This window comes from Hyperolius riggenbachi, chromosome 12 (genome assembly GCF_040937935.1).
Source record: "Hyperolius riggenbachi isolate aHypRig1 chromosome 12, aHypRig1.pri, whole genome shotgun sequence".
NCBI classification, from domain to species: domain Eukaryota; kingdom Metazoa; phylum Chordata; class Amphibia; order Anura; family Hyperoliidae; genus Hyperolius; species Hyperolius riggenbachi.
In genome coordinates, this window is record NC_090657.1 from 143,568,270 (window position 1) to 143,595,704 (window position 27,435).

The window sequence follows — 27,435 nt, forward strand, 5'->3', positions numbered from 1 at the left end:
ACCTTGCAGAACACAGATGGCTCACTTTCAAAGAACTCCAACGAGAACATAACCTCCCTAACCATCATTATTTCATGTACACACAAATCAGATCATATACCAAAGCACACTTACGCGATATCTCTACCATTGCCAAGCTTACTCATTTTGACTCATTTCTTAAGCCAGGAAGCATAAAACTATCATTATCAGAATTACAAAAGGCACTGGCAATGCTAAAGATTGAGCCCAAAATAAAGCAGAATTTTAAAAGTTGGGTACCACATATAGAAGACGAGCAAATTGAAAATAAGATAGTGGAGGGAAACAACAAAATTAGAAGTATCATAACAAGTGAGAGATGGAGGGAATCGCACTTATTATTTATTTTTAGAGCAAAGTATGCCTTTGATATTAAATATGCTACACCCCCAGCCCACTATAAAAACCAGTGCCCCAAGTGTTCAGAGCAAAATGCTGGCCTATTCCACTGCATATGGTCCTGCCCAAAAATTCGTAAATTCTGGTTGGAAGTGAGCACTCTACTGAGATCTATATGTAAAAAAACAATTCCACAGCAACTGATACTCCTCCTCTTCAATTATGTGGACCCCTCACAGCAAGGACAATCCAATACATCAATACCGGACATAGCGCATCTTATCATATTGGCAGCCAGAAAGGCCATATTTAACCGTTGGATCTACCCAACTCCCCCCTTCACACAAGATGTCCATGATGAACTCTCTTATCTGATGAAACTGGAAAGACTGGACGCCACCTTGAACATATCCAAAGGTACTAAACGGTTCTTCAAAATGTGGAAACCCTATATCCTACACACAATTCCTCCAAAAGATATCAAAGACTTTATGGAACCTTTCAAATACTCGGAGTGGTATGCCTACAACCAGCTTTCAGGAACGCTTGGAGCCCTGGAGATAACGCCTGAATCCACCCATTGCTGATTTAACAGTCCTCATACCTCTATACCGTAGAGTATTTACCGACTTTGATAAATCCCTGGCACGTCACAACTGTAACCAAATTGCAGAAAGTGACCTTGATACCTTTAGACTCCCCTTTTATAGGCTGCCGGTGTCAGTTTTTGAGCCTGAGAGTGAGCAAAGAGATGAAAAGGAGGGGGGGGGGGGGGGGGGGGAGTTCTTTTCGAGGGGGTTTTAAAGGGGGGGAGGGAATGGGGCGAGTAAGTACATAGAAAATCCCCAGAGCAACACTCAAAAAATCTAGCCCAACTGAGGATTCACGAGCTTTTAAATAAGACTTTCTTGTTCTTTGTACTCTTTTGAAGTTGCCTCAGATGTATCTTACACACTTACCTTGTTTTCTTGTTAAATATATGAAAAATCAATAAAAACTTTTCAAAAAAAAAAAAAAAGAAGGAGGTTCACAGATCGGGAATGGCCCCCAAACTTTCTGCAATTCTATATATTTGCACAATTACTGACCTGATGAAGCAGTTTGTACTGTGAAGAGCATTGTCCTACGTGCTGAATAAATATCCTACTTATACCCTGTCTGTTAACCTCCTTCTTTAAAGGGAATCTGTACTCTAAAATTCTTACAATAAAAAGCATACCATTCTATTCATCATGTTCTCCTGGGCCCCTCTGTGCTGTTTCTGCCACTCCCTGCTGCAATCCTGGCTTGTAATTGCCAGTTTTAGGCAGTGTTTACAAACAAAAGACATGGCTGCTAACCAGCTTGTGATAGGCTCAGAGAAGCTCAGTCTGTGACTCATACAGAGCCTGCAGGGGGCGTGGAGAGGGTGTGTATAGCTTCTCCCTATTACACGCAGAGCAGCACATTCTTGCCGGAGCCGACAAAGCTGACAAAGTAAAGAAGATTAGATTAGATAACAATATTACAGCGACTGTGCAACTAGGAAAGGCTGCAGTAAGACAGACCACATTAGAACATGTATAGGAACTTATATATAGAAGATAGAAGAAATACGGCTGAACATTTTGTTACAGAGTCTCTTTAAGGTAGGATATTTTCAAGTATATTATATACTGTATCATTGTTTTTTACTGATTGATCTATCCTTTTGGGTGCCTCCAGTCTATTAATAGTCTAATGCTGGGAATACAATACAATCGTTTTAGAGGTGATTAGATGGCTAAATAGATCATTTCCGACATGACCGATCATTTTGCCGCTCGATTCCTGATAGAAGTGAATGGAAAAAGATAAGAAAAACGAGCGGAAGATAAGAGAATCGAGCGGCAAAATTGATCGAGCGGAGAACTGAGCAGAAAAAAACGAATCGTGTATGCCCACCATTACTCTTAGGAAGAAAAACTTGCCCATATCCTGTCTGGACAGGAAATTGTGGAAGTTCTCAAAGGGCACACAAGATAGCAAAAAATATTCAAAAGGTAAAGTTAACAAAAATGCTGTCATTGATCTCTAAGTTTAGTTCATTGTCGAAAGCCGTTGTGGAATATGGCGGAAGGGGAGGTTGCTTGTCAAAATGTAAAATATGTTAGTGAGAATAATTAGGGGCATGTGAAGCTCAGCTCAGACTGAAAAAATAGCAATTTGTGCTCAGAAAGAGAGAGTGATAAAGTAGCCCCCACTTCCCTCTGGAATGTCCTGTCGAGTCAGCTCTAGATTATGAGATTAGTGACAAACTTCAAGTCCTTGGCAGCGGTGGCTGGAATTCTCACAGCAGTGCACCACAATTCAGTGCTCCTTCCTCACAATGCAATCCACTGAGCACAAGGTTCAGTCAGGAACAGGAGTCAGAGTTCTTTCATGTGTAGGTTTTTGGGGAAAAGGGCAATGATGTCAAGCAACTGTAAGCATCTACTCAGATTTCAGGAGTTAAAGGTGTATTCTAGGAGTAAAAGAAAGCCCACTAGAGCTCCTTCAGGCCAGAATCAGCAATTAACGGGAGAAGCTAGGATGACGCCGGGGTACCTTGCAGGCTACGGTGGGCTGGAGGAAGGAAGCCCCATGTAAGTCCAAATTGTGATTTTAAGGAGAGCTCAGGGTCCCTTTAACCGTGGTTATTAGACCAGTCAGAATAACTTCTTGTCAGTTTTTATTGGTCTAAGTTCAAGCTGCATATAATTTATATGAAATTTGAATGTTAGAAGAAATTAGTTGCATCTCATTGATATCCCTACAAAGGGAGACTTGAAAAATAAAGACCCGGCAAGTTGGTATAACTTTTTCCCTGAAGGGGATTCATCTAATGTGTAATTGTGGCTGTCTCTTTAAGGTCTCAGTCATAATTTATGCACACCTCTTCCTCCACCACTAAGAGCCCATTTCCACGAAGAAGGAAATCTCAATGTGATTATTCACATTGAAACTGAAACTGGAACCAATGCACATCAATGGAGTCATTTCCACTGAATGCTGCATAAGGAAAAACATGTGCGATCTGTAATATTCTAGTGGAGCTGGGCCCCAAGTTGCTTCCATTGGCCATCTGTCACCACCGCTAGTCAACCATTTGTGTGGCTGAAAATCACTTACTTAGCAGCTCTCATTAAAAGTTATGTAATGCACAGACATTATCTCAGGAGATTTTAGTAACACGGCTGAGTGATAGCCTAGCCTGAAAAGTAGGCGCTTATGAGTATTTGACTTTTTGCGGGGGTTAGTGATTATTCAGTTTCGAGATTACATTAAGATTTTATGTACTTCAGTAACAAACCTTTCCAAAGCTCCCTTTTCCAATCACCTTCAGAAAGTCAAAGTCAGTGGGTTTAGCACTGAAAACACAAGACAAGACATAATAATAAGTTAGTTCAGTTTTGTATGACACTGACACAAAAACAGTCAAAGAAAGAGGAAAATACAGGTTTTGTAGATGGGGGGGGGGAGGGGGGCGCATACGACAACTTTTTTGCCGACAACCATTCTGTGCGTAGAGCAGCCATCAACCAATCCTGCTTGGGCGTTGTGTCAGATTCTTAATGACTCCCAACACTCATCAGGACCGATCGCAATGTTATTTTTGCCTCTGTTATGTGGCAATTGCCGTCCCTCACATGCGGTACAGCACTGTGCTCCAAATTTTTGTCCGAGGGAGGAATTGCTCCCCGATTCCCAACAGGCAACAATTATTGCATGTGTGTACTTAATATGTTTGATTCTTAATTAGCTGTAAGAATATTTGCTATATCCTGAATTGATTCGAAAATGATCTGATTTTACGGCAATTCGATAAAAAAAAAAAAAAAAAAAAGAAGATCAGATTTCCCGAAAAATCTAAAGCTTTTTTTTTTTGCTTTTTTTTTTTTTTTATATTCGAGCAAGAAATCTGATCAGATTTCCAGTTTTTATGCAATAAAAGTTGATTGGGAATGGTGGATTTTTCTGATAAATTTTTATGAAAATTAAATGGTGTGTGGTAGATTGTCAATGTATTATATACTGTAGGTACCCAAGCAATTTTCTCAAGAGTTTCCAATCTTTTTTATTATAATTGAGGAAAAATTGAACATGTGTGTGGTACATTGGTCAGATTTTTGAAATGTTACAATCAGCCAGAAAAAAAATTGATTGCTATTCTTGAATCGAACAGATATTTAAAAAATTTGTATGGCATGTGGTCACCTTTTGTGCAGACATTCCCCGTCCTCCACGCATACCAAAATGTACTAAAATCCAGATGACAAGCAGTTAGCAGTAAATATTGAAGCAGATAGGCAAGCATTGTATGCAAACAGGTTACATTTCCATTTGGGTCTCCATGCGTCTTGCAAGATATGATGCTGGTACATTACAAAGTGAAAGCCCATCAGAATCCCTCTAGCTGTGCCATACACGGTTAGGGGGATTTGCATGCACAATGCAATATTATGGTGCCGACCGCTAGGTTTCCCCGCACGCGAATTTAGGCGAAGCCTTTTGATTTCAACAGGCTGTGAAATGGACACAAATCCCAGAATTCTCAGCATAGCCACGACAGGCCAGTAATTAGCATCTAAATTAGAAAGAGGTAAGCAATGACAACTTTTGTAGTCTCTTAAGGTGCCCATACAATCATGAATTTCTCCCAATACTGCAAAATTATATCTCCAATCCCCACACAGCACATCAATTACATTGCGGCATTGCACTGTTCGGTGCAATACAATGGTATGGCCCATCGATCCACCATGGCTCCTACCCTGTCTATACTCATTAGAAGAAAGAGTTGGCACATCCAAAGTACATTTTTATTGGTTCTATGTAAAAGCATATGGCCAATGTTTCAAAGCCACGTAGGGCCCCTTTATCAAGGCAAATCTGCTGTGTAGGAATACCTGTAGAGTAGTCAGACTCCTCTAAACACTTGCACACAGTGATGTGTACTAATCTGGGATTAGCGAACATCCTGCACAGCAGCAGACAGATTTTTGCCTCCAAGTAAACATTGCCTTGATAAAGGGGCCCTAAATGGCTCTGAAACGTTGGCCATATGTTTTTACATGGAAGCAGTAAAGATTTACTTTGGATGTGCCAGCTCTTTCTTCTATTGAATACTGCATAGAGGGCATCATCCCTCTTTTTTTCAGCTGTTGCACTCCACTTAAAGACAAAGGGTTTGATCCTTTAGTGTCTGCCAGACAATACTACAAATTGATGCTATCCGATCAATACTGATCAATGCACAGACATCTTGGTGCAATAGATTTGTGGCTGATTTGATAAAAATGATTGAATATGCCATTGAACAGGCAAAATCTGACCATAGATGAAGCTACAAATAACATTTTTTTTGTAAATGATGGTATGTTACACCTAATAAAATCATAAGTGATCTCTGAACGCCTTGTTAAATACTTTTACTGACTGCCCTGAACAGGTTTGCCTCTGTCACATCTCATTCCAGAGAGAGAGGCTCCTTACAAGGTGGGGGCAGGGTACTCACTTAGGATTGGCTGACGGGCCCAGATTGATGTTGGAAGTCATGATGGCAGAGGGGTGGCTGCGTTCACCTGTCCTGGCCTCGATGTCATTCAGTGAACTGTAAAATGAAGAGATTAGATTCCATTGCAAGCTAACCACAAACACGAATGGAGCAGAATGTCCTACGCAGAGTGACAGGAATGTACAAGAAAACAATGAAAATTCACAGATTATTCTTCACCTTCTATGAACAGCATTAACTGGAACTTCAGCCAAATCCTTTTAGTTAAATCCGTAGTTCACCCACTCAGATTTTTCATTGTTAGTCAAAGTAAACAGGGGATTATACCATTGCACAGATTTCCCATTTCCATATTTGATACAGGAGTTGCAGTGAAATCTCTTTTGGAAAAGTCAGTTCCATAGATCAGAGCTCTCCAGAATAATATGGAGCTACCAGGAGAGGCACTGATGCTTCCCCAACATAGAGCCATTACCTGTCTTTGCCCCCCTCCTCCTTATGCATCCTCCTGTACAGCCCAGAGGAAGTGGGCAGGGTCAGCACTGTGTTCAGAAGGTAAAACAATTACAATTTATGGAAGTCCTAAAAACATTTTAGAACTTAGTTTCACTTTGCAGGGAGCAGTGGAGGGGTTAAGCCTCAGTGTTTACTCAGTAGGAAGAGAGCCAGTGGTGCTCCTGCAGTTATTCACAGCTGCTGATAAAAACTAACTAGATACTTTGATCTGGGTAGACAAAGTGCCGTTTGAGTTTGAGAGGCTCACAGACTTGGTGTTCTCTCAGGCAAGCAGCTTCTGATAGAGGCACAAGACCGCTGTCAGTAGTAGGAAAAGTACCTCTGCAGCGGAGAGCGGCGCGGCCGCCACTCTCGCATCTGGCGTCACGGCGGATGCCGCCGCCGCCTTCTCGGCATCGCGTCACACCAGGCCAGATCTCTCCAGCTCACATCAGAACAGAAGGGCGCACGCGCGCGCACACAGAGAAAGGACCTTTATGTGCTGAGGAGGAGGGTCAGCTGACCGGCCGGTCAGCTGACAACTCAGCCTGACCTTTCGCTATCCCATTGGCTGAGGCTAGTGGGTGGAGCCGCAGGTACATCTTGTGTATTTTAGACCGTAGCGGTCAGTGCATCATTGTCTGCTGTTACTGAAACTTTGCGGTTAAGCTCTCAGACCTTAGATAGTTCCGGTGTGCTTTGATCCGGGAGGAAACCGGGGATTTCACACAAGATAGGAATTGTTTGATAGCTATAAGCATAATTGATATTATTGCTTCTATGTGTATGAACCTTGCCTGAACTCTGTTTATCCTTTTGCCTCACAATTCTGTACTCAGTATTCTGTCTAGTTGCCGACCTCGGCCCAACCTCGATTCTGCTCTCGCTCTCTGATTCTGTACCTCTGCATATCTGATTGTTGCTAACCTTGGCTATACTCTGAGTACGACTCTGATTGCTGATTTAGTACCAACTTCTGACCGATCCGTTACTGACCTTGCCTGAATGACCACTCTTGTTATAAGTGATAGACCCCACAGCTAGGGGCTATCACTTACTTGTGATATTCCCCACAGCCAGGGGTTATCACATAGGAGTACTCCTGAACTACTGTGCACTCAAACACGCGTGATCACACCTTTATTAAAATACTGACATATTGCTGTACTTTATATGTATATTGATACCTAGTCTGTTGAGCTCACTCCGACCAGCAGAGCACCACCGATCATTACAACCGCTTTTCAAACTCATCCAGCCAGTAATTAAGAAAAAAATGTTATAGGGTAGGTGCACACATAACATAGCATGAAAGGCTGCGTTTTAAGTCACGTGCAGGTTTTTTTGTGTACGTTTTTGGTACGTATTTGCTGCATTTTTACTGCGTGTTTGGTGCGTTTGCATTAGCTTTTTTTTTACCACAGATGCGTATGACGTATATGCGTTTTGTATGCGTTTTACAATTGCGTTTTATGCAAATAACTAGGAAGAAAACAGGAAGCAGAAATACATCACAAAACATAAAAATGCATGGAAAATGCATACCATTGCGTTTCCATTGGCTTTCATTATGTGCATTTTTGATGCCTTTTGCATACTATGCAATAAAACCAGCGTTTTTTAAACCGCATACATAGAAAACGCATATGCGTTTTTATGTGCATTTTTTTTCCCATTAGCGGCAAAAGCGATGCGTGTTTTACGCAGCGCTAGCATTTCTGATAAGTGTGCACCTAGCCTTATGCGTATCGGAGATGAGAAACTAACTATAACAAGTAACTTGTCTATATATCTTCTTATCTAAAGTTTAGATTCGTTTACATAGCAAATCTAACTGCAAACAGCTTCAACAGTATATGATTATTTCTTCCTGTAATACAGGGTGGGTCATTTATATGGATACAGCTGTCATTCTCCCACCATCAACAAGGACTAGGTCTCCACCTGGATAGATGTAACTACTGTATAGCACTCATTTATTGTACCATAGTAGTAAAATAACACAACATTTTGAGCCAACAGGCCTTTATCAAGGCCTGTCAGCTGAAACATTGTGTTGTCTTACTACTATGGTATAATAAATGAGTGCTATAATTGCATCTATCCAGGTGGAGACCCAGTCGTTCTTTCCTTGTTGCTGCTGCTGACTCTTGCACCTTTGGTGATCCGGGTGTGGACTGGTTGACTCCCTGGTTTCTTTATACTGCAGCAGCTTGAGCTTCCTAGACTGTTCATTTCTTTCTTGGTCATTATCCCACCATACAAGAATGCCTGCCGTAAAGATCATCACCTAGCCTGCTCCAGGTCACATGGCAACATTATTTTAAAAAAAAAAAACAGGTGTTTTGGGGGCTAAATCTTTGTCAGTCTGTGCTAGTAGTTGGGTTATAACATTTACCCAACCGATGATATATCCACTTTGAAAGTACAGTAGAGTCTTGGTTATCCGGCAGGACCGGCACCAATGGGGATTGGCTGTTGCTGGATAAGTGTGCTTTCTGGTTGCTTGAGACTCAAACATAGCCCCCAATTGTCCCTTTTTTGGAGGGACAGTCCCTCTTTGGGAGCCAAATCCCCTTGTCCCTCTTTCATCCTCATTTATCTTTCTTTCCTTCAAATGTTTATATAAAAGGAAAACTAGTGATTATAGAAATGGCCAGTGTGGTTGAAAGTATAAAATTACAGTACGTGTTTTACTTATGAATTCATTGTGGTATGTGTGACTAGTGGTATGGTGGGGTGTAATTAAAGGTGTGGCAGGGTCGTGGTTAAAGGTGTCCCTATTTCTTATCTCAAAAAGTTGGGAGGTATGCTCGGTGTTAAAAATAGGCCTAGCCAATACAGTACTATACCCCACTCTATATATACATACAGCAGAGTCCCCGTTACACGGAATTCAAGCAACTGGAAGTCTCAACTAATCGGCTTGCCTGAAGGATAATGGGGACTATAGTTTTCCAGTGTTTGGGGGCATTTTGAATACTTACTGAGCCTCCAGCCATGTCTGGCAGTCCCGTGGGCTCCTAGCACCTTTCCGGAGCAGTGCACAAAAGCCAGCGTGTCACATGACCTGATGCGGGTCATGTGACTCGCCGACTTGTGTGGACAAAGGATGCCAGAAAACGGTTAGGAGTTATGGGGAGCAAACGGTTAGGAGGTATAGGGAGACTGCCAGACATCACTGGAGGCTCAGTGAGTATTTGCCGGGGAAGGTCTGTGCTTTTTTAGCCGCTTGCTCAAGCAACCGGCAAGCAGATGTATCCGGCATCAGGCGCTTTCTGCTGGTGCCTGATAGTGGGGATTATGCTGTACCATTAACTCTCATATATTAACTACAGTAAGTTAAAGTTTGTTAACCTTGGGTTAGTCATGGAACCCAGGGAAGCAGGAAATTTGAGTGCCGCCTTACGTGCCCACAGAAATAGTGATATTAAGGGGAAATTTGGGTACCCAAGTCCAGCACAGTCCCTGATGCTGGTGTATGCTGGGGGATGTGGTGTGCACGGTGCAGCGGCATGCTGGGAGATGTAGTCCATGGCCGGCCTTGACCTGAGCGACTGGAGCGGTCGCTCATGGCGCCGGCTTTCAGGGGGGCGCACATGCATTCATCTACCTTGTCTGGACTGGCCATGGCTGAATTTCTACCTGGCTGCTGGCTCCACCGGGTCTGTCTGTGGCTGCTGCGAATGGTAGCTCTACCTCCCCCCCTGGTACCAATGGGGGTGAAGACTCCAGGAACCTGCTGCTGCCCCTTGTGGATTATGTATTAGCCGTGCAAGCCAGCAGTACAGCCCCTCGCTCACAATGACGTCTGATTGGAGCAATCTGCCTATATACACTAAAAAGGGGGGGGGGATCTGCCTATTTACACTAAAGGGGGATCTGCCTATATACACTAAAGGGAGGGGGGGGGGATCTTACTATAGACACTGAAGGGGTGAGGATTAATGATGATCCTCCTGTGCACAATTACTTGATTCCTGAGCCTAGCTGCAGTATAAAACGTAAACGGATCCTAGGGTTCACGTACCATTTCCAATTCAGAGTTTTGTTAACTGATAGGGCTGGTTCACACGGGCGTCTGCTGAGCTTTTGCTTGACATTGCATTCAAACGCCAGCGTTTAAACGCCAGCGTTTAAAAGCTAGCTTTTGAAGGCTTTTGAAAAGCGTTCAAGGCTACCAGTTCTGGTCTCTGCTATTGTTTCCTCGCGTTTACCGCCTCTGAAAGCAGCATGTTGCTTTTGTGACTAGACGCAACGCTGGGATCTACTGCCAGGCTTTCATGAAAGCCTGCAAAAGCCAGCTCTAAACGCTCCCATTCACTTGCATGGGATGGCAGTAGATCCCAAAAAACGCTGCGTCTGAAACGCTGCGTTAAACGCCACAAAAACGCCCGTCTGAACTAGCCCTTACAATGGCCTCAATTCACTAAGCTTATATCCTGTCTTTAATGACCTTTCTACAGTTATCACCATGGTGATGAGGCATGTCTTATTCAGGAAACATTCTACCTCAGACAAACCTAAAGTTAACTCTTCTGTCTTTAAGTTAACTCTTCAAGCCTTAAAATAACTCCAGAATTCTAAAGTTAAAGACAGGCTGTTAATTAACTGCTGTTGAAAATAACTACAGAGGAGGTAAATTAACTACAGAGGAGGTAACTTAAGGAATGAAGAGATAAGATAACTCTCTCACTGTGTGGAGGTAAGTTTTCTCTTGCCTTATCTTCAGCAAGTTTTCTCTTGCCTTATTATCTCTTAGTGAATTGAGGCCAATGATTTTAGAGCATCCTATACAATAAAATGCAAGTGTCCCTGCACCATCAACTGAATGATTGCGTGTCCCTGGCTTTTGTGTACTGAGCACGTGCGCAGCCAGGGCAATTAGGACACAGGGCTGGATCTGACAGTTTGCTGTCTGTGGTTCACAGAGGTTTGCATTGCACTGTGGGAAATAACAGCTTTTTCCAACTGCCAAGCAAGCAGCTCCCTGTGTGCATATACTTCAGACAGTGGTGGGGAACGAGCAAGCAGGACGCGTATGTGTGCGCACTCTGGGGGGTGTAGCAGCCGTGACCTAGTACCCGTTTTTAACGGGCGGGCCTTTGTACTAGTGATATTTTCACACCTTGTCATCAAATGCATTTTAAACCACCAGCAAACAAGAAAAAAATAATAATTTTGTTAACACATTTTCACCAACTTTTAGGTAATTTTTCAAATGTAAAATGCTGCAAAGTTACTGGATTTTAAAGCGAAGATGAAAATGATCTCCTAGGAAACATCTCAGAAGAAAAGGTGAATTGCATATAGACCTGTGTGTGTTTGCGCGTGTGCAAAAAAGTTGAATGGGGGGGATGGGGCCCAAAATGTGGTTTCGCTCAGGGCACTGTGAAACCTAAGGCCTGCCCTGATGTAGTCTTTCATGTCCAAGGCATACTGCATCTCCTGCCATGAAGCAGCACTGGGAACACCACGTCCCCTGGCATACACCAGCACCCGGGGATGTACTGGACTTGTGGCCCCTTAAAAGCGCGGCTGCAAGATGGACACCTTCGTGGAGACGGGGGCTACAGTGTAGGTAAATTAATTTACTGCTGCCTCCACCGCAAAGCCACCATCAGTTACAACCGCCCTCGGTGGGAGGTTAATTTTAAATACTTTATGTAGATGATGCTCAGGTCACTTTAAAGAGGAACTCCAGTGAAAATAATGTAGTAAAAAAAGTGCTTCATTTTTTACCATAATTATGTATAAATGATTTAGTCAGTGTTTTCTCATTGTAAAATCTTTCCTCTCCCCGATTTACATTCTGACATTTATTACATGGTGACATTTTTACTGTGGGCAGGTTATGTAGCTGCTCCTAGCTGTTTTGGCTGTTAGAGACAGCTGTAAACAGCTATTTCCTGTCTGTGAACCTTGTTACATTGTAACAAACTGCCAAAAGTACCGCGGTACTCAGAGCTTCTTGTGGGAGGGGTTTCAGCACAAAATCAGTCATACAGCACCCCCTGATGGTCTGTTTGTGAAAAGCATATTTCTCATGTAAAAGGGGGTATCAGCTACTGATTGGGATAAAGTTCAATTCTAGGTTGGAGTTTCTCTTTAAGGCCTAAACATGATAATTGAAAAGCTAGAAAATGTTGCCTTAGACCAGGCTTCTACAGTAAGGCTAAAAATAATAATAAGCAGCTAATGGTACAGTTAATTATAATAACCAGGGGTTTGGAAGGAGTTCATTACATGAAAACAAAGTTTTTCTTGTTTCAGAAAACAACCCACGTTTCTAAAAATGTACAGTATACAGTGTAATGAGCGAAACAAGTTTATCTAGTTATCACATGCTATGAAGACAATGTAAAACAGATTGTGTTTTGGAAACATTCTTACTAAACTGCAATACTTCCAGTCCTCACTCTCTCCTATGCAGGGTCCTCCTCCATGACAGAGCTGCTGTCGCTGTGCAGATAGATTACAACGCTGGGCTCAGGAGGAGTATGGGGCTGCTTCTAATTGGGTCACTCCTGATAACACGATGTCCGTATGATGGGCTCACATAGCAAAGGTTCAGCAACCTAGAAACATGGGATGCAGAGGTTGCGACCACACTGGGTCCCCTGAACTAGAGAGGAGGCCCACTAGGCAGGGGTGCAGCTAGGGTTTTGGTGGCCCCAAGCGGCTATAACTTGAGGCCCCTCCAACTCCTTCCAAGAATCGTGTGGCGCAAAAATGGGTGTGGACCTACTATTGAAGAAAGCGCCGCAGTGAAAAAGTGGGCATGGCCAAAACATGTGGGTAGAGCCAAATACTAGCAAAATACAGGTAGTCCCCGATTAATATGAGATAGGGTACAGGTAGTGCCCTCAGTATAGGTAGCGAGCTATAGGTGCTGCAGTATAGATAGCCAGGAACATGTGGTGCCCCCGTATAGGTAGCAAGTTATAGGTACTGCAGTATAGGTAGCCAGGTACAGGTGGTGCATTCAGGAATAGGAGTAGCCAGGAATACGTATAGCCAGAATAGGTAGCCAAGAATAAGTATTCAGGAATAGGTAGTCTGAGCCCCCTCCCCCCCCCCTCCGTTTACCTAATCTGCCACCTGGTCCCCTCCTCCTGTTGGATCCCCCTCTTGCTTATACAGGAAGTAAACATCACTTCCTGTATAACAGCAGCATCATTATTGGGCATTGCCTAGCTGCTGGCTGTTTGCGTGTCACCGCTGATATGCGGTGAGAACAGCAGCTGGGCAGGAGGGGGATCTGGAGTTTCAGGAGGGGACCAGGTAGCAGATTACTAAAGCGGTGGGCGGGCAGGCTAGGGGGAGCAGCCGCCAGGCGCCAGCAGCAGAGCCCCCCCTTACAGTGAAGCCCCAAGCGGGGGCGTGCCTCGCTTGTACACTGACTGCACCCTTGCCACTAGGGACCCTCCTTTAACTGCTGTATTAGCTCTTCAATGGTGCTACAGTGGTAATGATCACCTCTACATGTGATTTGGATAGTAGTAAATCATTAACAAACTCATCCTCTACCCCTGCTTACACTTCTAGAACACTTTGCCTGTTATTGGTAGGTTGTGGTGCTCCATATCATGCAATTATTATGTATAGAGCGCTTGAGGGGTTGCAATGCAAACCTTGCACTAAGATCCATAGCTCTTTAAAGGCAATCTGAGATGGGGCCACAATAAAAAAAAAAAAAAAAAAAACATACATACCTGGGGCTTCCTCCAGCCCCCTCGATCCCATTCTGTCCTCTTCGGACTCCAGGTTTACCCGCAAATTCTTCTTTAGTTCTGTGCCTGCGCAGTAGGTACTACTACAGTACTGCTGTGCAGGTGCAGAGCGCTCCCAGCGACGGGTGCGAGATGGGAGAGCATGCCTGGCCGGAATGCACCTGTGACGACTGGAGGATTTTCTGGGGCCAGTTGCGGGCAAACGGGGAGTTAGAAGAGGACATTGTGGGAGCAATCAGGTCAAAGGGGGCTGGAGGAAGCCCCAGATATATATGCTTTATTTGTAGTCGCCCCATCTCAGGTACACTTTAAAGCACACATGAAGTGAGAGTGATATGGAGGCTGTTATAACAAAACAATGCAATGTAACAGTAAACAATGTAAACCATGCAAATAGCCTGGCAGCCCTGCAGATCCTGTGTCTCTAATACTTTTAGCCATAGACCCTGATCAAGCATGCAGATCAGGTGTTCTGACTAATGTCTGATTGGATTGGCCACATGCTTGTTTCAGGTGTGTGCTTCAGACACTACTGCAGCCCAAGAGATCAGTAGGGCAACTAGGAAATTGGTATTATTTACATGGAAATAAATATGGCAGCCTCCATATCACTCTGCTTCAGGTGTCCTTTAAGATACACCCAAAGTTAGAAAAAGTTGCATACTTAGCATTGGGGGGTCATTAAAGATCTGACAGGACGGATCCTTAATGACTACCGATGCCAAAGCAATATCGATCATCTGCCACTGTACACACATAACAATCGTTGGCTGAAATAGTCGTTATCAGCTGTTTCAGCCAACGGTTATCGCACGTGTGCACGTAGCTTAAAGCTGCATACACAGATGAAATAAAAGTAATTGGATAAGAACGATCAGCCAATAATGCTTTGAAAAAGACCTCTAAAGATAGCAGCCACCAGGCATGGGCTTAAATTCGGATTCGGGTGATTCGGTTACTATCCGGATTTTACCCAGTAATGCTGTGCGGGCTGGGGGGGGGTCAAGGTTACCCGTCTGACGTCTTCTTCGCTTGTCCCTCGGCGCCTTCCACGATGCGTTCCAATGCGCCTACAAACACTTCCTCCTTCTGGGTTGAAGGAGGAAGTGTTTGTAGTCACGTGACGGCGCATTGGAACGCATCGTGGGAGGCGCTGAGGGACGAGCGAAGAAGACGTCAGACGGGTAACCTTGACCCCCCGCCCAGCCCGCACAGCATTACTGGGTGAAATCCGGATAGTAACTATCCGAATCACCCGAATCCGAATTTAAGCCCATGCCTGGCAGCCACAGATATTTGTCTCTCAGTTATTTTTCAAATCCATCCTGGAGGATCTGGTCTGCAGACGATCGTTCGTTAACACAGTGTGTATGAGATCTCCAGGTATTTCTAAACACCTGTGTGCACAGTGCTTGCATGAAAAAAGAAGGAAGTAAAGTGACTACAAAAGCATTTCTTGGATCTATAGCATGAACTGATGTTTGCATGTCTAGATCACTAAGGGAAGTAACTCCCCTGGGCGGACTGTCTGGAGAACACAGAGTATAGAGGTCTCCACTGTGCTCAATGAGCTCATCAAAGACTGGAGGAGAAGTGGCAAAGTTGCCAAAGCAAGGATTCTGGTTGGTTGCTCTACGCAGCTGCTCTGTTTTAGTTTCATTTTTTTTTTTCTTTTTGTGCTCCAGTTTTCTTTTCAACATCTTGATAAACGTGCTTCACTGGTTTTACAGGTTTGTGTTGTGCTATTAATTCCCTATATAGACTAGCGTCTATATAGTGGGCCTGTGCTAGGGTCACTGTATATACTGTAGACGAGAGCTCTTTGTTGTGTGCTGTGCTCACTGGGTCTGGACATTGGTGCTGTACTTTCTATTTATAGGGAACTCTGCTGTGCTCACTGTAGAGATAAGGGGCCTAACAGCTGGGGAGCAGCCCCTGTAACTGCAGGAGGCCCAGAGGTGTGGGCAGCCCCCAACTAATAGCCTTCCCTTCCACTGATACACCAGATCAGGTGTTTTTGTGGATACATGGGTGAGAAGATCCTGATGGCCACACTTGTTTTATGAACCTTGTAAGATGGGCGTCCAGGGGCGAAGCAAGGCTTTTTGGTGCTCCCCATGTGCCATGTAGCGCCCAAGTTTGGCGTGGCTATAATAGTAATGCTATAGCCCTCGCCCTGTGCACGGGTAATTTGTCGGACCCTGAATTACTTCTCCCTGTGAGTTGCGACGACTCTGAGGGGGAATAGTATTTAAACACCCCCCCCCCCCCCCCCCCCCAAATTTGTGTGGCAGCAGAGTGAGCTGTCATTCGGCTCACCCTGCACCAAAAAGCCTCGCGCCAAACTGCCATGTACACCTCCAGGGGAGTCAATGGTAGGGTTGTGAACATTAAGCGGCCCCCATCACAGCTTATCTGCACTGTGCTACCAGTGTAAAAATCTGTGCTATGCTCTCTGTGAGTAGAGTTATGTCCTGTCCTCACTGTGTATTCAGCTCTGTGCGGTATAGGTGTACATCTAAAAAGGTGCCTGCAAACTTGTCCACTGAATGCCAAAACTAAAATATTGGTAATCAATATTCAACTATTGCCTTACCTAACCTATCTCACACACTAAACGTTTCACCTACCTACTCCTAACACTAACCTCCGCACCCAGTTAGACAACATGGGGTTTGGCTACATATTAGCCGAACTCCAGGAACCACTCTATGACTCCCTTTGAAAATATCAGGGTTATGGCTACAGAATAATAATTTAAATATCTGTATAGCGCTTTTCTCCTGTTGGACTGAAAGCGCTTGCAAGGCAGCCACTAGAACGCACTCAGTAGGCAGTAGCACCACTATCTTCCCTGTCATCTGGAGTTTGGCTGCCGGGCCCCATAGTTCTCCCTTCAACTTTATAGTCCCTGTGGCTCTTGCAGAGTTTTGGGCAGCATAGTGACTCACCTGTTCCAGCTGTCCAGCTGTCACACTGCTCCATTAGGCGTGTATCAAAAAAGGGCGCCTGGAAAAATGGGCGCGGGATATAGCCGAAATTATAGGTTGTAATGTAAAACAATAATTTGTTTGTAGCTTGTAAACGAAAATGTAGTGCTAAATAGGTTAACTTAACGGAGATTAAACGGCAAAATACCGTCTATAACAACAAACGAATTCTGAAATGAAACGTCAAATAGCATCTAGAACAAAAAACGATATTTTCACTTGTATTAAGCATAGTAATACAATGGTAGATTGGTAGGTTTTACAGATATTTTACTGCAATTATACCTAACTGTAGGCTCACACAGATCTCTCCCTATTCCTAACCCCCAGACCCCCTCTTTGTTTAACCACCCTGGCGTTCTATTAAGATCGCCAGGGCGGCTGCGGGAGGGTTTTTTTAAATTAAAAAAAACTATTTCATGCAGCCAAAATAAGTTGGCTGCATGAAAGCCCACTAGATGGCGCTCCGGAGGCGTTCTTCTAATCGCCTCCGGCGGCCAAAAGTAACACGGAAGGCCGCAATGAGCGGCCTTCCGTGTTTTGCTTACTTCGTCGCCATGGCGACGAGCGAAGTGACGTCATGGACGTCAGCCGACGTCCTGACGTCAGCCGCCTCCGATCCAGCCCTTAGCGCTGGCCGGAACTATTTGTTCCGGCTGCGCAGGGCTCAGGCGGCTGGGGGGACCCTCTTTCGCCGCTGCTCGCGGCGGATCGCCGCAGAGCGGCGGCGATCAGGCAGCACACGCGGCTGGCAAAGTGCCGGCTGCGTGTGCTGCTTTTTATTTCGTAAAAATCGGCTAAGCAGGGCCTGAGCGGCAGCCATCGGCGGGGATGGACGAGCTGAGCTCGTCCATACCGCTAAGATGGTTAAATATACGGTACATAATTTAATAAATTGTTTATATTACATATATTGTGCTGTAACTATACCTAACCTTACTCTCACACAGAACCCTCCCTGTACCTATCCCTAACCCTTAGACCCCCCTGGTGATGCCTAACCCTAACCAACCCCTGGTGGTGTATATTGTACTGTAACTATACCTAACCCTACTCTCACACAGAAACCTCCCTGTACCTATCCCTAACCCCTAGACCCCCCTGGTGGTGCCTAACCCTAAGCCCCCCTGGTGGTGCCTAACCCTAAGACCCCCCTGGTGGTGCCTAACCCTAACCACTCCCTGGTGGTGCCTAACCCTAACCACTCCCTGGTGGTGCCTAACCCTAACCACTCCCTGGTGGTGCCTAACCCTAAAACTCCCCTGGTGGTGCCTAACCCTAACCACCCCCCTGGTGGTGTAACCCTAACCATCCCCCTGGTGGTGCCTAACCCTAACCATCCCCACTGCACAAACACCCTTACACACATATAAACAATAATATATTTAATCCTTAAAATACTTCACTATAAATAACATGAATAGAATAATTTATATATTTGTAATAGAATAAATTGCCTTACAATCACATACGCATTAGAATTCTTAAAATAACGGTAATATTAAAAGCAATATGTTAGTAAGTTAATAAAACTATAATCGACGCATTATAAGGGTGAAAAAGAAAGTTAATACCGAAAGCGATGTATTTCTAATAGAATAAGGTTGAAAACGATATTTATACAATACAATAACATTTCTATAGCGCTTTTCTCCCATAGGACTCAAAGCGCTTAGGCTCTCTCAGATTCAGTAATTGGTAGTAGGATGAAGTATTCACACAACAAAAGTTATAATTCTGCAAATGCCAAACTGAACAGGTGGGTTTTCAGACTGGATTTAAACACGGCCAGGGATGGAGCTGTCCTGATCTGTTGAGGTAGGGAGTTCCAAAACGTAGGGGCAGCATGACAGAAGGCTCTGGGACCAAAAGTTTCCAAGTGGACTCTGGGTATGACTAGATTATTAGAACGTATAAGCATTATACGTATGAAAAAAAAATTAAATGACAAAATAAGCGTAATCGAAAATGTACTTGTTACAGTCCTTTAAGCGAAATTTAAAAACGAAAAAATAAGTAAACCACAAGGTTAAAATAAACTTGTAAATGATATTTGTAATAAACCTTATTCTGTAAACGAAAACTTTTGTTAACACGATCCCTGCAACCGCTATTTCTCGGGCGCCCTTTTTTACTGTCGGGCGCCCAATAGCCGATATTTTGCATTGCAGTCTATGGCGGCGCCCTTTTTGTTCACTAGCCATATGCGCCCTTATTTGCTCCATTAGGCCATGCGTTTCCGTCTTCATTCTCACAGGGCCGCCTCTTCTCAAAGACCAGGCACATGTGTTATTGCGTAATATGCCACTGAGAAGTAGAGTTGGGCCGAACGGTTCGCCGGCGAACGTGGTTCGCGCGAACGTAGGTGGTTCGCGTGCGGGTACCGCACGCGAACCTTTTGCGGAAGAAGTTCGGTTCGCCCCATAATGCACTGAGGGTCAACTTTGACCCTCTACATCACAGTCAGCAGGCCCAGTGTAGCCAATTAGGCTACACTAGCCCCTGGAGCCCCACCCCCCCTTATATAAGGCAGGCAGCGGCGGCCATTACGGCCACTCGTGTGCCTGCATTAGTGAGAGTAGGGCGAGCTGCTGCAGTCTCTCATATAGGGAAAGATTAGTTAGGCTTAACTTCTTCCTGGCTGCATACCTGTTCTGTTCAGTGAGCCCTCAGCCCACTGCATACCTGTACTGTGATCCTGCCACTGCATACCTGTTCAGTGATCCTGCCACTGCATACCTGTTCAGTGATCCTGCCAGTGCATACCTGTTCTGTTCAGTGAGCCCTCAGCCCACTGCATACCTGTACTGTGATCCTGCCACTCCATACCTGTTCAGTGATCCTGCCACTGCATACCTGTTCTGTTCAGTGAGCCCTCAGCCCACTGCATACCTGTACTGTGATCCTGCCACTGCATACCTGTTCAGTGATCCTGCCACTGCATACCTGTTCTGTTCAGTGAGCCCTCAGCCCACTGCATACCTGTACTGTGATCCTGCCACTCCATACCTGTTCAGTGATCCTGCCACTGCATACCTGTTCTGTTCAGTGAGCCCTCAGCCCACTGCATACCTGTACTGTGATCCTGCCACTGCATACCTGTTCAGTGATCCTGCCACTGCATACCTGTTCAGTGATCCTGCCACTGCATACCTGCTCTGTTCAGTGAGCCCTCAGCCCACTGCATACCTGTACTGTGATCCTGCCACTCCATACCTGTTCAGTGATCCTGCCACTGCATACCTGTTCTGTTCAGTGAGCCCTCAGCCCACTGCATACCTGTACTGTGATCCTGCCACTCCATACCTGTTCAGTGATCCTGCCACTGCATACCTGTTCAGTGATCCTGCCACTGCATACCTGTTCTGTGAACCCGCCACTGTATACCTGTTCTGTTCAGTGGACCCGCCACTGTATACCTGTTCTGTGAACCCGCCACTGTATACCTGTTCTGTTCAGTGGACCCGCCACTGTATACCTGTTCTGTTCAGTGGACCCGCCACTGTATACCTGTTCTGTTCAGTGGACCCGCCACTGTATACCTGTTCTGTTCAGTGGACCCGCCACTGTATACCTGTTCTGTTCAGTGGACCCGCCACTGTATACCTGTTCTGTGAACCCGCCACTGTATACCTGTTCTGTTCAGTGGACCCGCCACTGTATACCTGTTTAGTGAACACGCCACTGCATACCTATTGTGTTCAGTGATCCTGCCACTGCATACCTGTTCTGTGGACCCGCCACTGTATACCTGTTCTGTTCAGTGGACCCGCCACTGTATACCTGTTCTGTTCAGTGGACCCGCCACTGTATACCTGTTCTGTTCAGTGGACCCGCCACTGTATACCTGTTCTGTTCAGTGGACCCGCCACTGTATACCTGTTCTGTGAACCCGCCACTGTATACCTGTTCTGTTCAGTGGACCCGCCACTGTATACCTGTTTAGTGAACACGCCACTGCATACCTATTGTGTTCAGTGATCCTGCCACTGCATACCTGTTCTGTGGACCCGCCACTGTATACCTGTTCTGTTCAGTGGACCCGCCACTGTATACCTGTTCTGTTCAGTGGACCCGCCACTGTATACCTGTTTAGTGAACACGCCACTGCATACCTATTGTGTTCAGTGATCCTGCCACTGCATACCTGTTCTGTGGACCCGCCACTGTATACCTGTTCTGTTCAGTGGACCCGCCACTGTATACCTGTTCTGTTCAGTGGACCCGCCACTGTATACCTGTTCTGTTCAGTGGACCCGCCACTGTATACCTGTTCTGTTCAGTGGACCCGCCACTGTATACCTGTTCTGTTCAGTGGACCCGCCACTGTATACCTGTTCTGTGAACCCGCCACTGTATACCTGTTCTGTTCAGTGGACCCGCCACTGTATACCTGTTTAGTGAACACGCCACTGCATACCTATTGTGTTCAGTGATCCTGCCACTGCATACCTGTTCTGTGGACCCGCCACTGTATACCTGTTCTGTTCAGTGGACCCGCCACTGTATACCTGTTCTGTTCAGTGGACCCGCCACTGTATACCTGTTTAGTGAACACGCCACTGCATACCTATTGTGTTCAGTGATCCTGCCACTGCATACCTGTTCTGTGGACCCGCCACTGTATACCTGTTCTGTTCAGTGGACCCGCCACTGTATACCTGTTCTGTTCAGTGGACCCGCCACTGTATACCTGTTTAGTGAACACGCCACTGCATACCTATTGTGTTCAGTGATCCTGCCACTGCATACCTGTTCTGTGGACCCGCCACTGTATACCTGTTCTGTTCAGTGGACCCGCCACTGTATACCTGTTCTGTTCAGTGGACCCGCCACTGTATACCTGTTCTGTTCAGTGGACCCGCCACTGTATACCTGTTCTGTTCAGTGGACCCGCCACTGTATACCTGTTTAGTGAACACGCCACTGCATACCTATTGTGTTCAGTGATCCTGCCACTGCATACCTGTTCTGTGAACCCGCCACTGTATACCTGTTCTGTTCAGTGGACCCGCCACTGTATACCTGTTCTGTGAACCCGCCACTGTATACCTGTTCTGTTCAGTGGACCCGCCACTGTATACCTGTTCTGTTCAGTGGACCCGCCACTGTATACCTGTTCTGTTCAGTGGACCCGCCACTGTATACCTGTTCTGTTCAGTGGACCCGCCACTGTATACCTGTTCTGTTCAGTGGACCCGCCACTGTATACCTGTTTAGTGAACACGCCACTGCATACCTATTGTGTTCAGTGATCCTGCCACTGCATACCTGTTCTGTGAACCCGCCACTGTATACCTGTTCTGTTCAGTGGACCCGCCACTGTATACCTGTTCTGTGAACCCGCCACTGTATACCTGTTCTGTTCAGTGGACCCGCCACTGTATACCTGTTCTGTTCAGTGGACCCGCCACTGTATACCTGTTCTGTTCAGTGGACCCGCCACTGTATACCTGTTCTGTTCAGTGGACCCGCCACTGTATACCTGTTCTGTGAACCCGCCACTGTATACCTGTTCTGTTCAGTGGACCCGCCACTGTATACCTGTTTAGTGAACACGCCACTGCATACCTATTGTGTTCAGTGATCCTGCCACTGCATACCTGTTCTGTGAACCCGCCACTGTATACCTGTTCTGTTCAGTGAACCCACCGCATCAGTGCGCATACCTGTGCAGTTAAGTGAACCCACCTACCTACGTGAGTGCACGCAGTGTGATATACCACTCCGTGCATACCCAATATGGACAAAACAGGTAGAGGAAGAGGAAGAGGTAGTGGCAGAGGCAGAGGAAGGCCACCCGGCAGGTCTGCGCGAGGTCGTGTAAATGTAATTTCGTGTGGACCTGGCCCACAGTACAGTGCTCGGAAGAAGGCACGTCCCATCACCTCCCAAGATTGTCAGGACGTGGTTGAGTATTTAGCGACACAGAACACCTCATCTTGCTCAGCCACCAGCGCTACTACTAGCACCACTTCCGCTGCATTTGACACTTCGCAAGAATTATTTAGTGTTGAAATCACTGATGCACAGCCATTGTTGTTACAGCCAGATGAATTTTCACCAGCTAATATGTCTGAGTTACGCGGCAACACTATGGATGTAACGTGTCAGGAGGATGAAGGACCTACTGATGGTGCAAGTTTGGATTTGTCTGAGGCAAGCGAAGCTGGGCAGGATGACTACGATGATGACGGTAATAGGGATCCTCTGTATGTTCCCAATAGAGGAGATGAAGAGGGGGACAGTTCAGAGGGGGAGTCAGAGAGTAGTAGGAGGAGAGAAGTTGCTGAAAGAAGCTGGGGCAGCTCTTCGTCAGAAACAGCTGGTGGCAGAGTCCGGCACCATGTATCGCCACCTATGTACAGCCAGCCAACTTGCCCTTCAGCATCAGCTGCTGAGGTCCCCATAGTGCCCACATCCCAGGGTGGCTCAGCGGTGTGGAAATTTTTTAATGTGTGTGCCTCAGATCGGACCAAAGCCATCTGTTCGCTCTGCCAACAAAAATTGAGCCGTGGAAAGGCCAACACTCACGTAGGGACAAGTGCCTTACGAAGGCACCTGGAGAAAAGGCACAAACAGCAATGGGATGGCCACCTGAGCAAAAGCAGCAGCAGCACACAAAAGAAAAGTCACCCTCCTTCTCCTCTTCCTCCTTCAGGTGCATCATCTGCTTCTGCCGCTTTCTCCCTTGCACCTTCACAGGCACCCTCCTCCACTCCGCCTCTGCCCTTGAGCGGTTCCTGCTCCTCTGCCCACAGCAGCAGTCAGGTGTCCGTGAAGGAAATGTTTGAGCGGAAGAAGCCACTTTTGGCCAGTCACCCCCTTGCCCGGCGTCTGACAGCTGGCGTGGCGGAACTGTTAGCTCGCCAGCTGTTACCATACCGGCTGGTGGACTCTGAGGCCTTCCGTAAATTTGTGGCCATCGGAACACCGCAGTGGAAGATGCCAGGCCGCACTTATTTTTCGAGAAAGGCCATACCCCAACTGCACCGTGAAGTTGAGAGGCAAGTGGTGTCATCTCTTGCGAAGAGCGTTGGGTCAAGGGTACACCTGACCACGGATGGCTGGTCTGCCAAGCACGGGCAGGGCCGCTACATTACCTACACAGCCCATTGGGTGAACCTGGTGGTGAACGATGGCAAGCAGAAAGCGGCGGACCAAATTGTGACACCTCCACGGCTTGCAGGCAGGCCTCCTGCCACCTCCTCTCCTCCTGCTACATGCTCTTCGCTGTCCTCCTCCTCCTCCTTGGCTGAGTGGCAGTTCTCCTCTCCAGCTACACAGCCCCAGCTCCGCAGGGCCTATGCTGCATGCCAGGTACGACGGTGTCACGCCATCTTAGACATGGCTTGTCTCAAAGCGGAGAGTCACACTGGAGCAGCTCTCCTGGCTGCTCTTAAGAAACAGGTGGATGAGTGGCTGACCCCGCACCACCTGGAGATAGGCAACGTGGTGTGCGACAACGGCAGCAATCTGCTTGCCGCTTTGCATATGGGGAAGCTGACACACATACCCTGCATGGCACATGTCATGAATCTAGTGGTTCAAAGATTTGTGGCAAAGTACCCTGGCTTAGCGGATGTCCTGAAGCAGGCCAGGAAGTTCTGTGGGCATTTGAGGCGCTCTTACACAGCCATGGCACGATTTGCAGAAATTCAGCGTAAAAACAACATGCCGGTGAGACGCCTCATTTGCGATAGCCCCACTCGCTGGAACTCGACCCTGCTCATGTTCTCCCGCCTGCTAGAACAGAAGAAAGCCGTCACCCAGTACCTCTACAACTGGAGTAGAACGAAACAGTCTGGGAAGATGGGGATGTTCTGGCCCGACAACTGGACACTGATGAAAAATGCATGCAGGCTCATGCGGCCGTTTGAGGAGGTGACCAACCTGGTGAGCCGCAGTGAGGGCACCATCAGCGACTTAATTCCCTACGCGTACTTCTTGGAGCGTGCTGTGCGTAGAGTGGCGGATGAAGCTGCGAATGAGCGTGACCAGGAACCGTTACGGCAGGAACAGGCATGGGACCAATTTTCATCAGACCCAGCTGTTTCCTCAACACCTGCGGCAGCACAGAGGGGGGAGGAGGAGGAAGAAGAGAGGTCGTGTGCAGAAGACGAGTCAGACTCAGAGGATGATGAGCAAGGTGTTTCTTTGGGGGAGGAGGAGGAGGAGGAGGAGGGGACAGCGGCAGGAGAACAACCGCAGCAGGTGTCGCAGGGGGCTTGTGCTGCTCAACCTTCCCGTGGTATTGTTCGCGGCTGGGGGGAGGAGGTTGACTTACCTGACGTCACTGAGGAAGAGCAAGAGGAGATGGAGGGTACTGGATCCGACTTTGTGCAGATGTCGTCTTTTATGCTGTCCTGCCTGTTGAGGGACCCCCGTATAAAAAACCTCAAGGGGAATGAGCTGTACTGGGTGGCCACACTACTAGACCCTCGGTACAGGCACAAAGTGGCGGACCTGTTACCAACTCACCGGAAGGTGGAAAGGATGCAGCACATGCAGAACCAGCTGTCAACTATGCTTTACAATGCCTTTAAGGGTGATGTGACAGCACAACGCCAGCAAGGTACCACTGCCACTAATCCTCCTCCCGTGTCCACGCAGTCAAAGACAGGACGCTCCAGCGATCTCATGGTGATGTCGGACATGCGGACGTTCTTTAGTCCAACGCCTCGCCGTAGCCCTTCCGGATCCACCCTCCACCAACGCCTCGACCGGCAGGTAGCCGACTACCTGGCCTTAAGTGTGGATGTAGACACTGCTGTGAACAGCGATGAGGAACCCTTGAACTACTGGGTGCGCAGGCTTGACCTGTGGCCAGAGCTGTCCCAATTTGCCATCCAACTTCTCTCCTGCCCTGCCGCAAGCGTCCTCTCAGAAAGGACCTTCAGCGCAGCTGGAGGCATTGTCACAGAGAAGAGAAGTCGCCTAAGTCACAAAAGTGTTAAGTACCTCACCTTTATCAAAATGAATGAGGCATGGATCCCGGAGGGCTGCTGCCCGCCCCAAGACTAAGTCAGTCCCCGCACACACAGCATCTCTGCCTGCACGCCGTGTGACTGGCTGCCTGGCCTGCCCCAAAAAGACTAAGTCGCTCCCAGTCCCTCCACACAGCATGTCTGCCTGCAGGCCGCTTCACTACCTTCTCCGCCACCACCAACAGGGTCCGGGACTCCAGGCGGATTGCTGAATTTTTTAGGCCGCTGCTAGCAGCGGCCGCTGTAATAATTTTTATGGTGCGTGTACATGACTGCCTAATTTTTCTGGCTGCACTGAGGGCAGCTGCAACAACAAAAGAAAAGGCATGTACATGCGCCCATTCCCCTTCGTGATCATTACCTTGCCGTGGTGAAGGGGCTTGCGTATCACAATGAAGCAATGACCGGCGCCTAGATGAGTGTCTCGGGGGGCACACAAAAGATAATAAGGTCGTTGCTTCATTGTGGTCAGACCAAATTTGATCAGCTGGACAGTCACTGTTCTGTCATTCAGCTACATCAGCCAGGCCGACCATATGGGCTGTAAAGCCACCAAAACCTGCACTCTCGCCATGGTGCGCACCAGTCCAGCACGGCCGTCACTAGTACAAACAGCTGTTTGCGGTGCGTTACACGGTGAGTTTGGTGTGTCAGTGTGAAGCAGTACCTTAATTACACTACCTGATTGATGTATACACATGCAAGATGTTTTAAAGCACTTTAGGCCTGTCATTTAGCATTCAATGTGATTTCTGCCCTTAAAACGCTGCTTTGCGTCAAATCCAGATTTTTCCCGGGGACTTTTGGCGTGTATCCCACTCCGCCATGCCCCCCTCCAGGTGTTAGACCTCTTGAAACATCTTTTCCATCACTTTTGTGGCCAGCATAATTATTTTTTTTTTTTCAAAGTTCGCATCCCCATTGAAGTCTATTGCGGTTCGCGAACTTTAACGCGAACCGAACGTTCCGCGAAAGTTCGCGAACCCGGTTCGCGAACCTAAAATCGGAGGTTCGGCCCAACTCTACTGAGAAGATGTGGCCAGTGAAGATGAAGACAGGAACACATGGACTAATGGAGGAGTGTGCCAACTGGGACAGGTGAGTCATTAGGCTGTCAAACACACTGCAGGAGACCCATGGAACCAAAGCTCTAGGGCCCTGAGCAATTGCCCAGTTTGCCCCTATGGAAGCACTGGCCCTGAGTTTGTATAGAGATCTGAACTATGCTGTCCTCACTGTGAAGAGATATCTGTGTTGGGCTCAGTGCTGTGCTCACTAAATAAGGCAAACGTTGTACAATTAGTGGTAGATTAGGCAAATTATCAAATTATTTTTGATATTTATACATTTTCTAC

At 46.7% G+C, this 27,435-nt stretch overlaps 1 protein-coding gene across 1 annotated transcript in view; it reads right to left on the minus strand.

The window, feature by feature from the left end:
* Positions 1 to 27,435, minus strand: part of SGK2 (serum/glucocorticoid regulated kinase 2) — a 111,224-nt gene that overhangs the window by 54,623 nt on the left and 29,166 nt on the right. The window contains exons 2-3 of the mRNA XM_068264542.1: positions 5,876 to 5,971; positions 3,671 to 3,728 (exon numbers count right to left, since the gene is read on the minus strand). Coding sequence (XP_068120643.1) covers positions 3,671 to 3,728; positions 5,876 to 5,971 — 154 coding nt within the window. The remainder of the gene's footprint in view (positions 1 to 3,670; positions 3,729 to 5,875; positions 5,972 to 27,435) is intronic.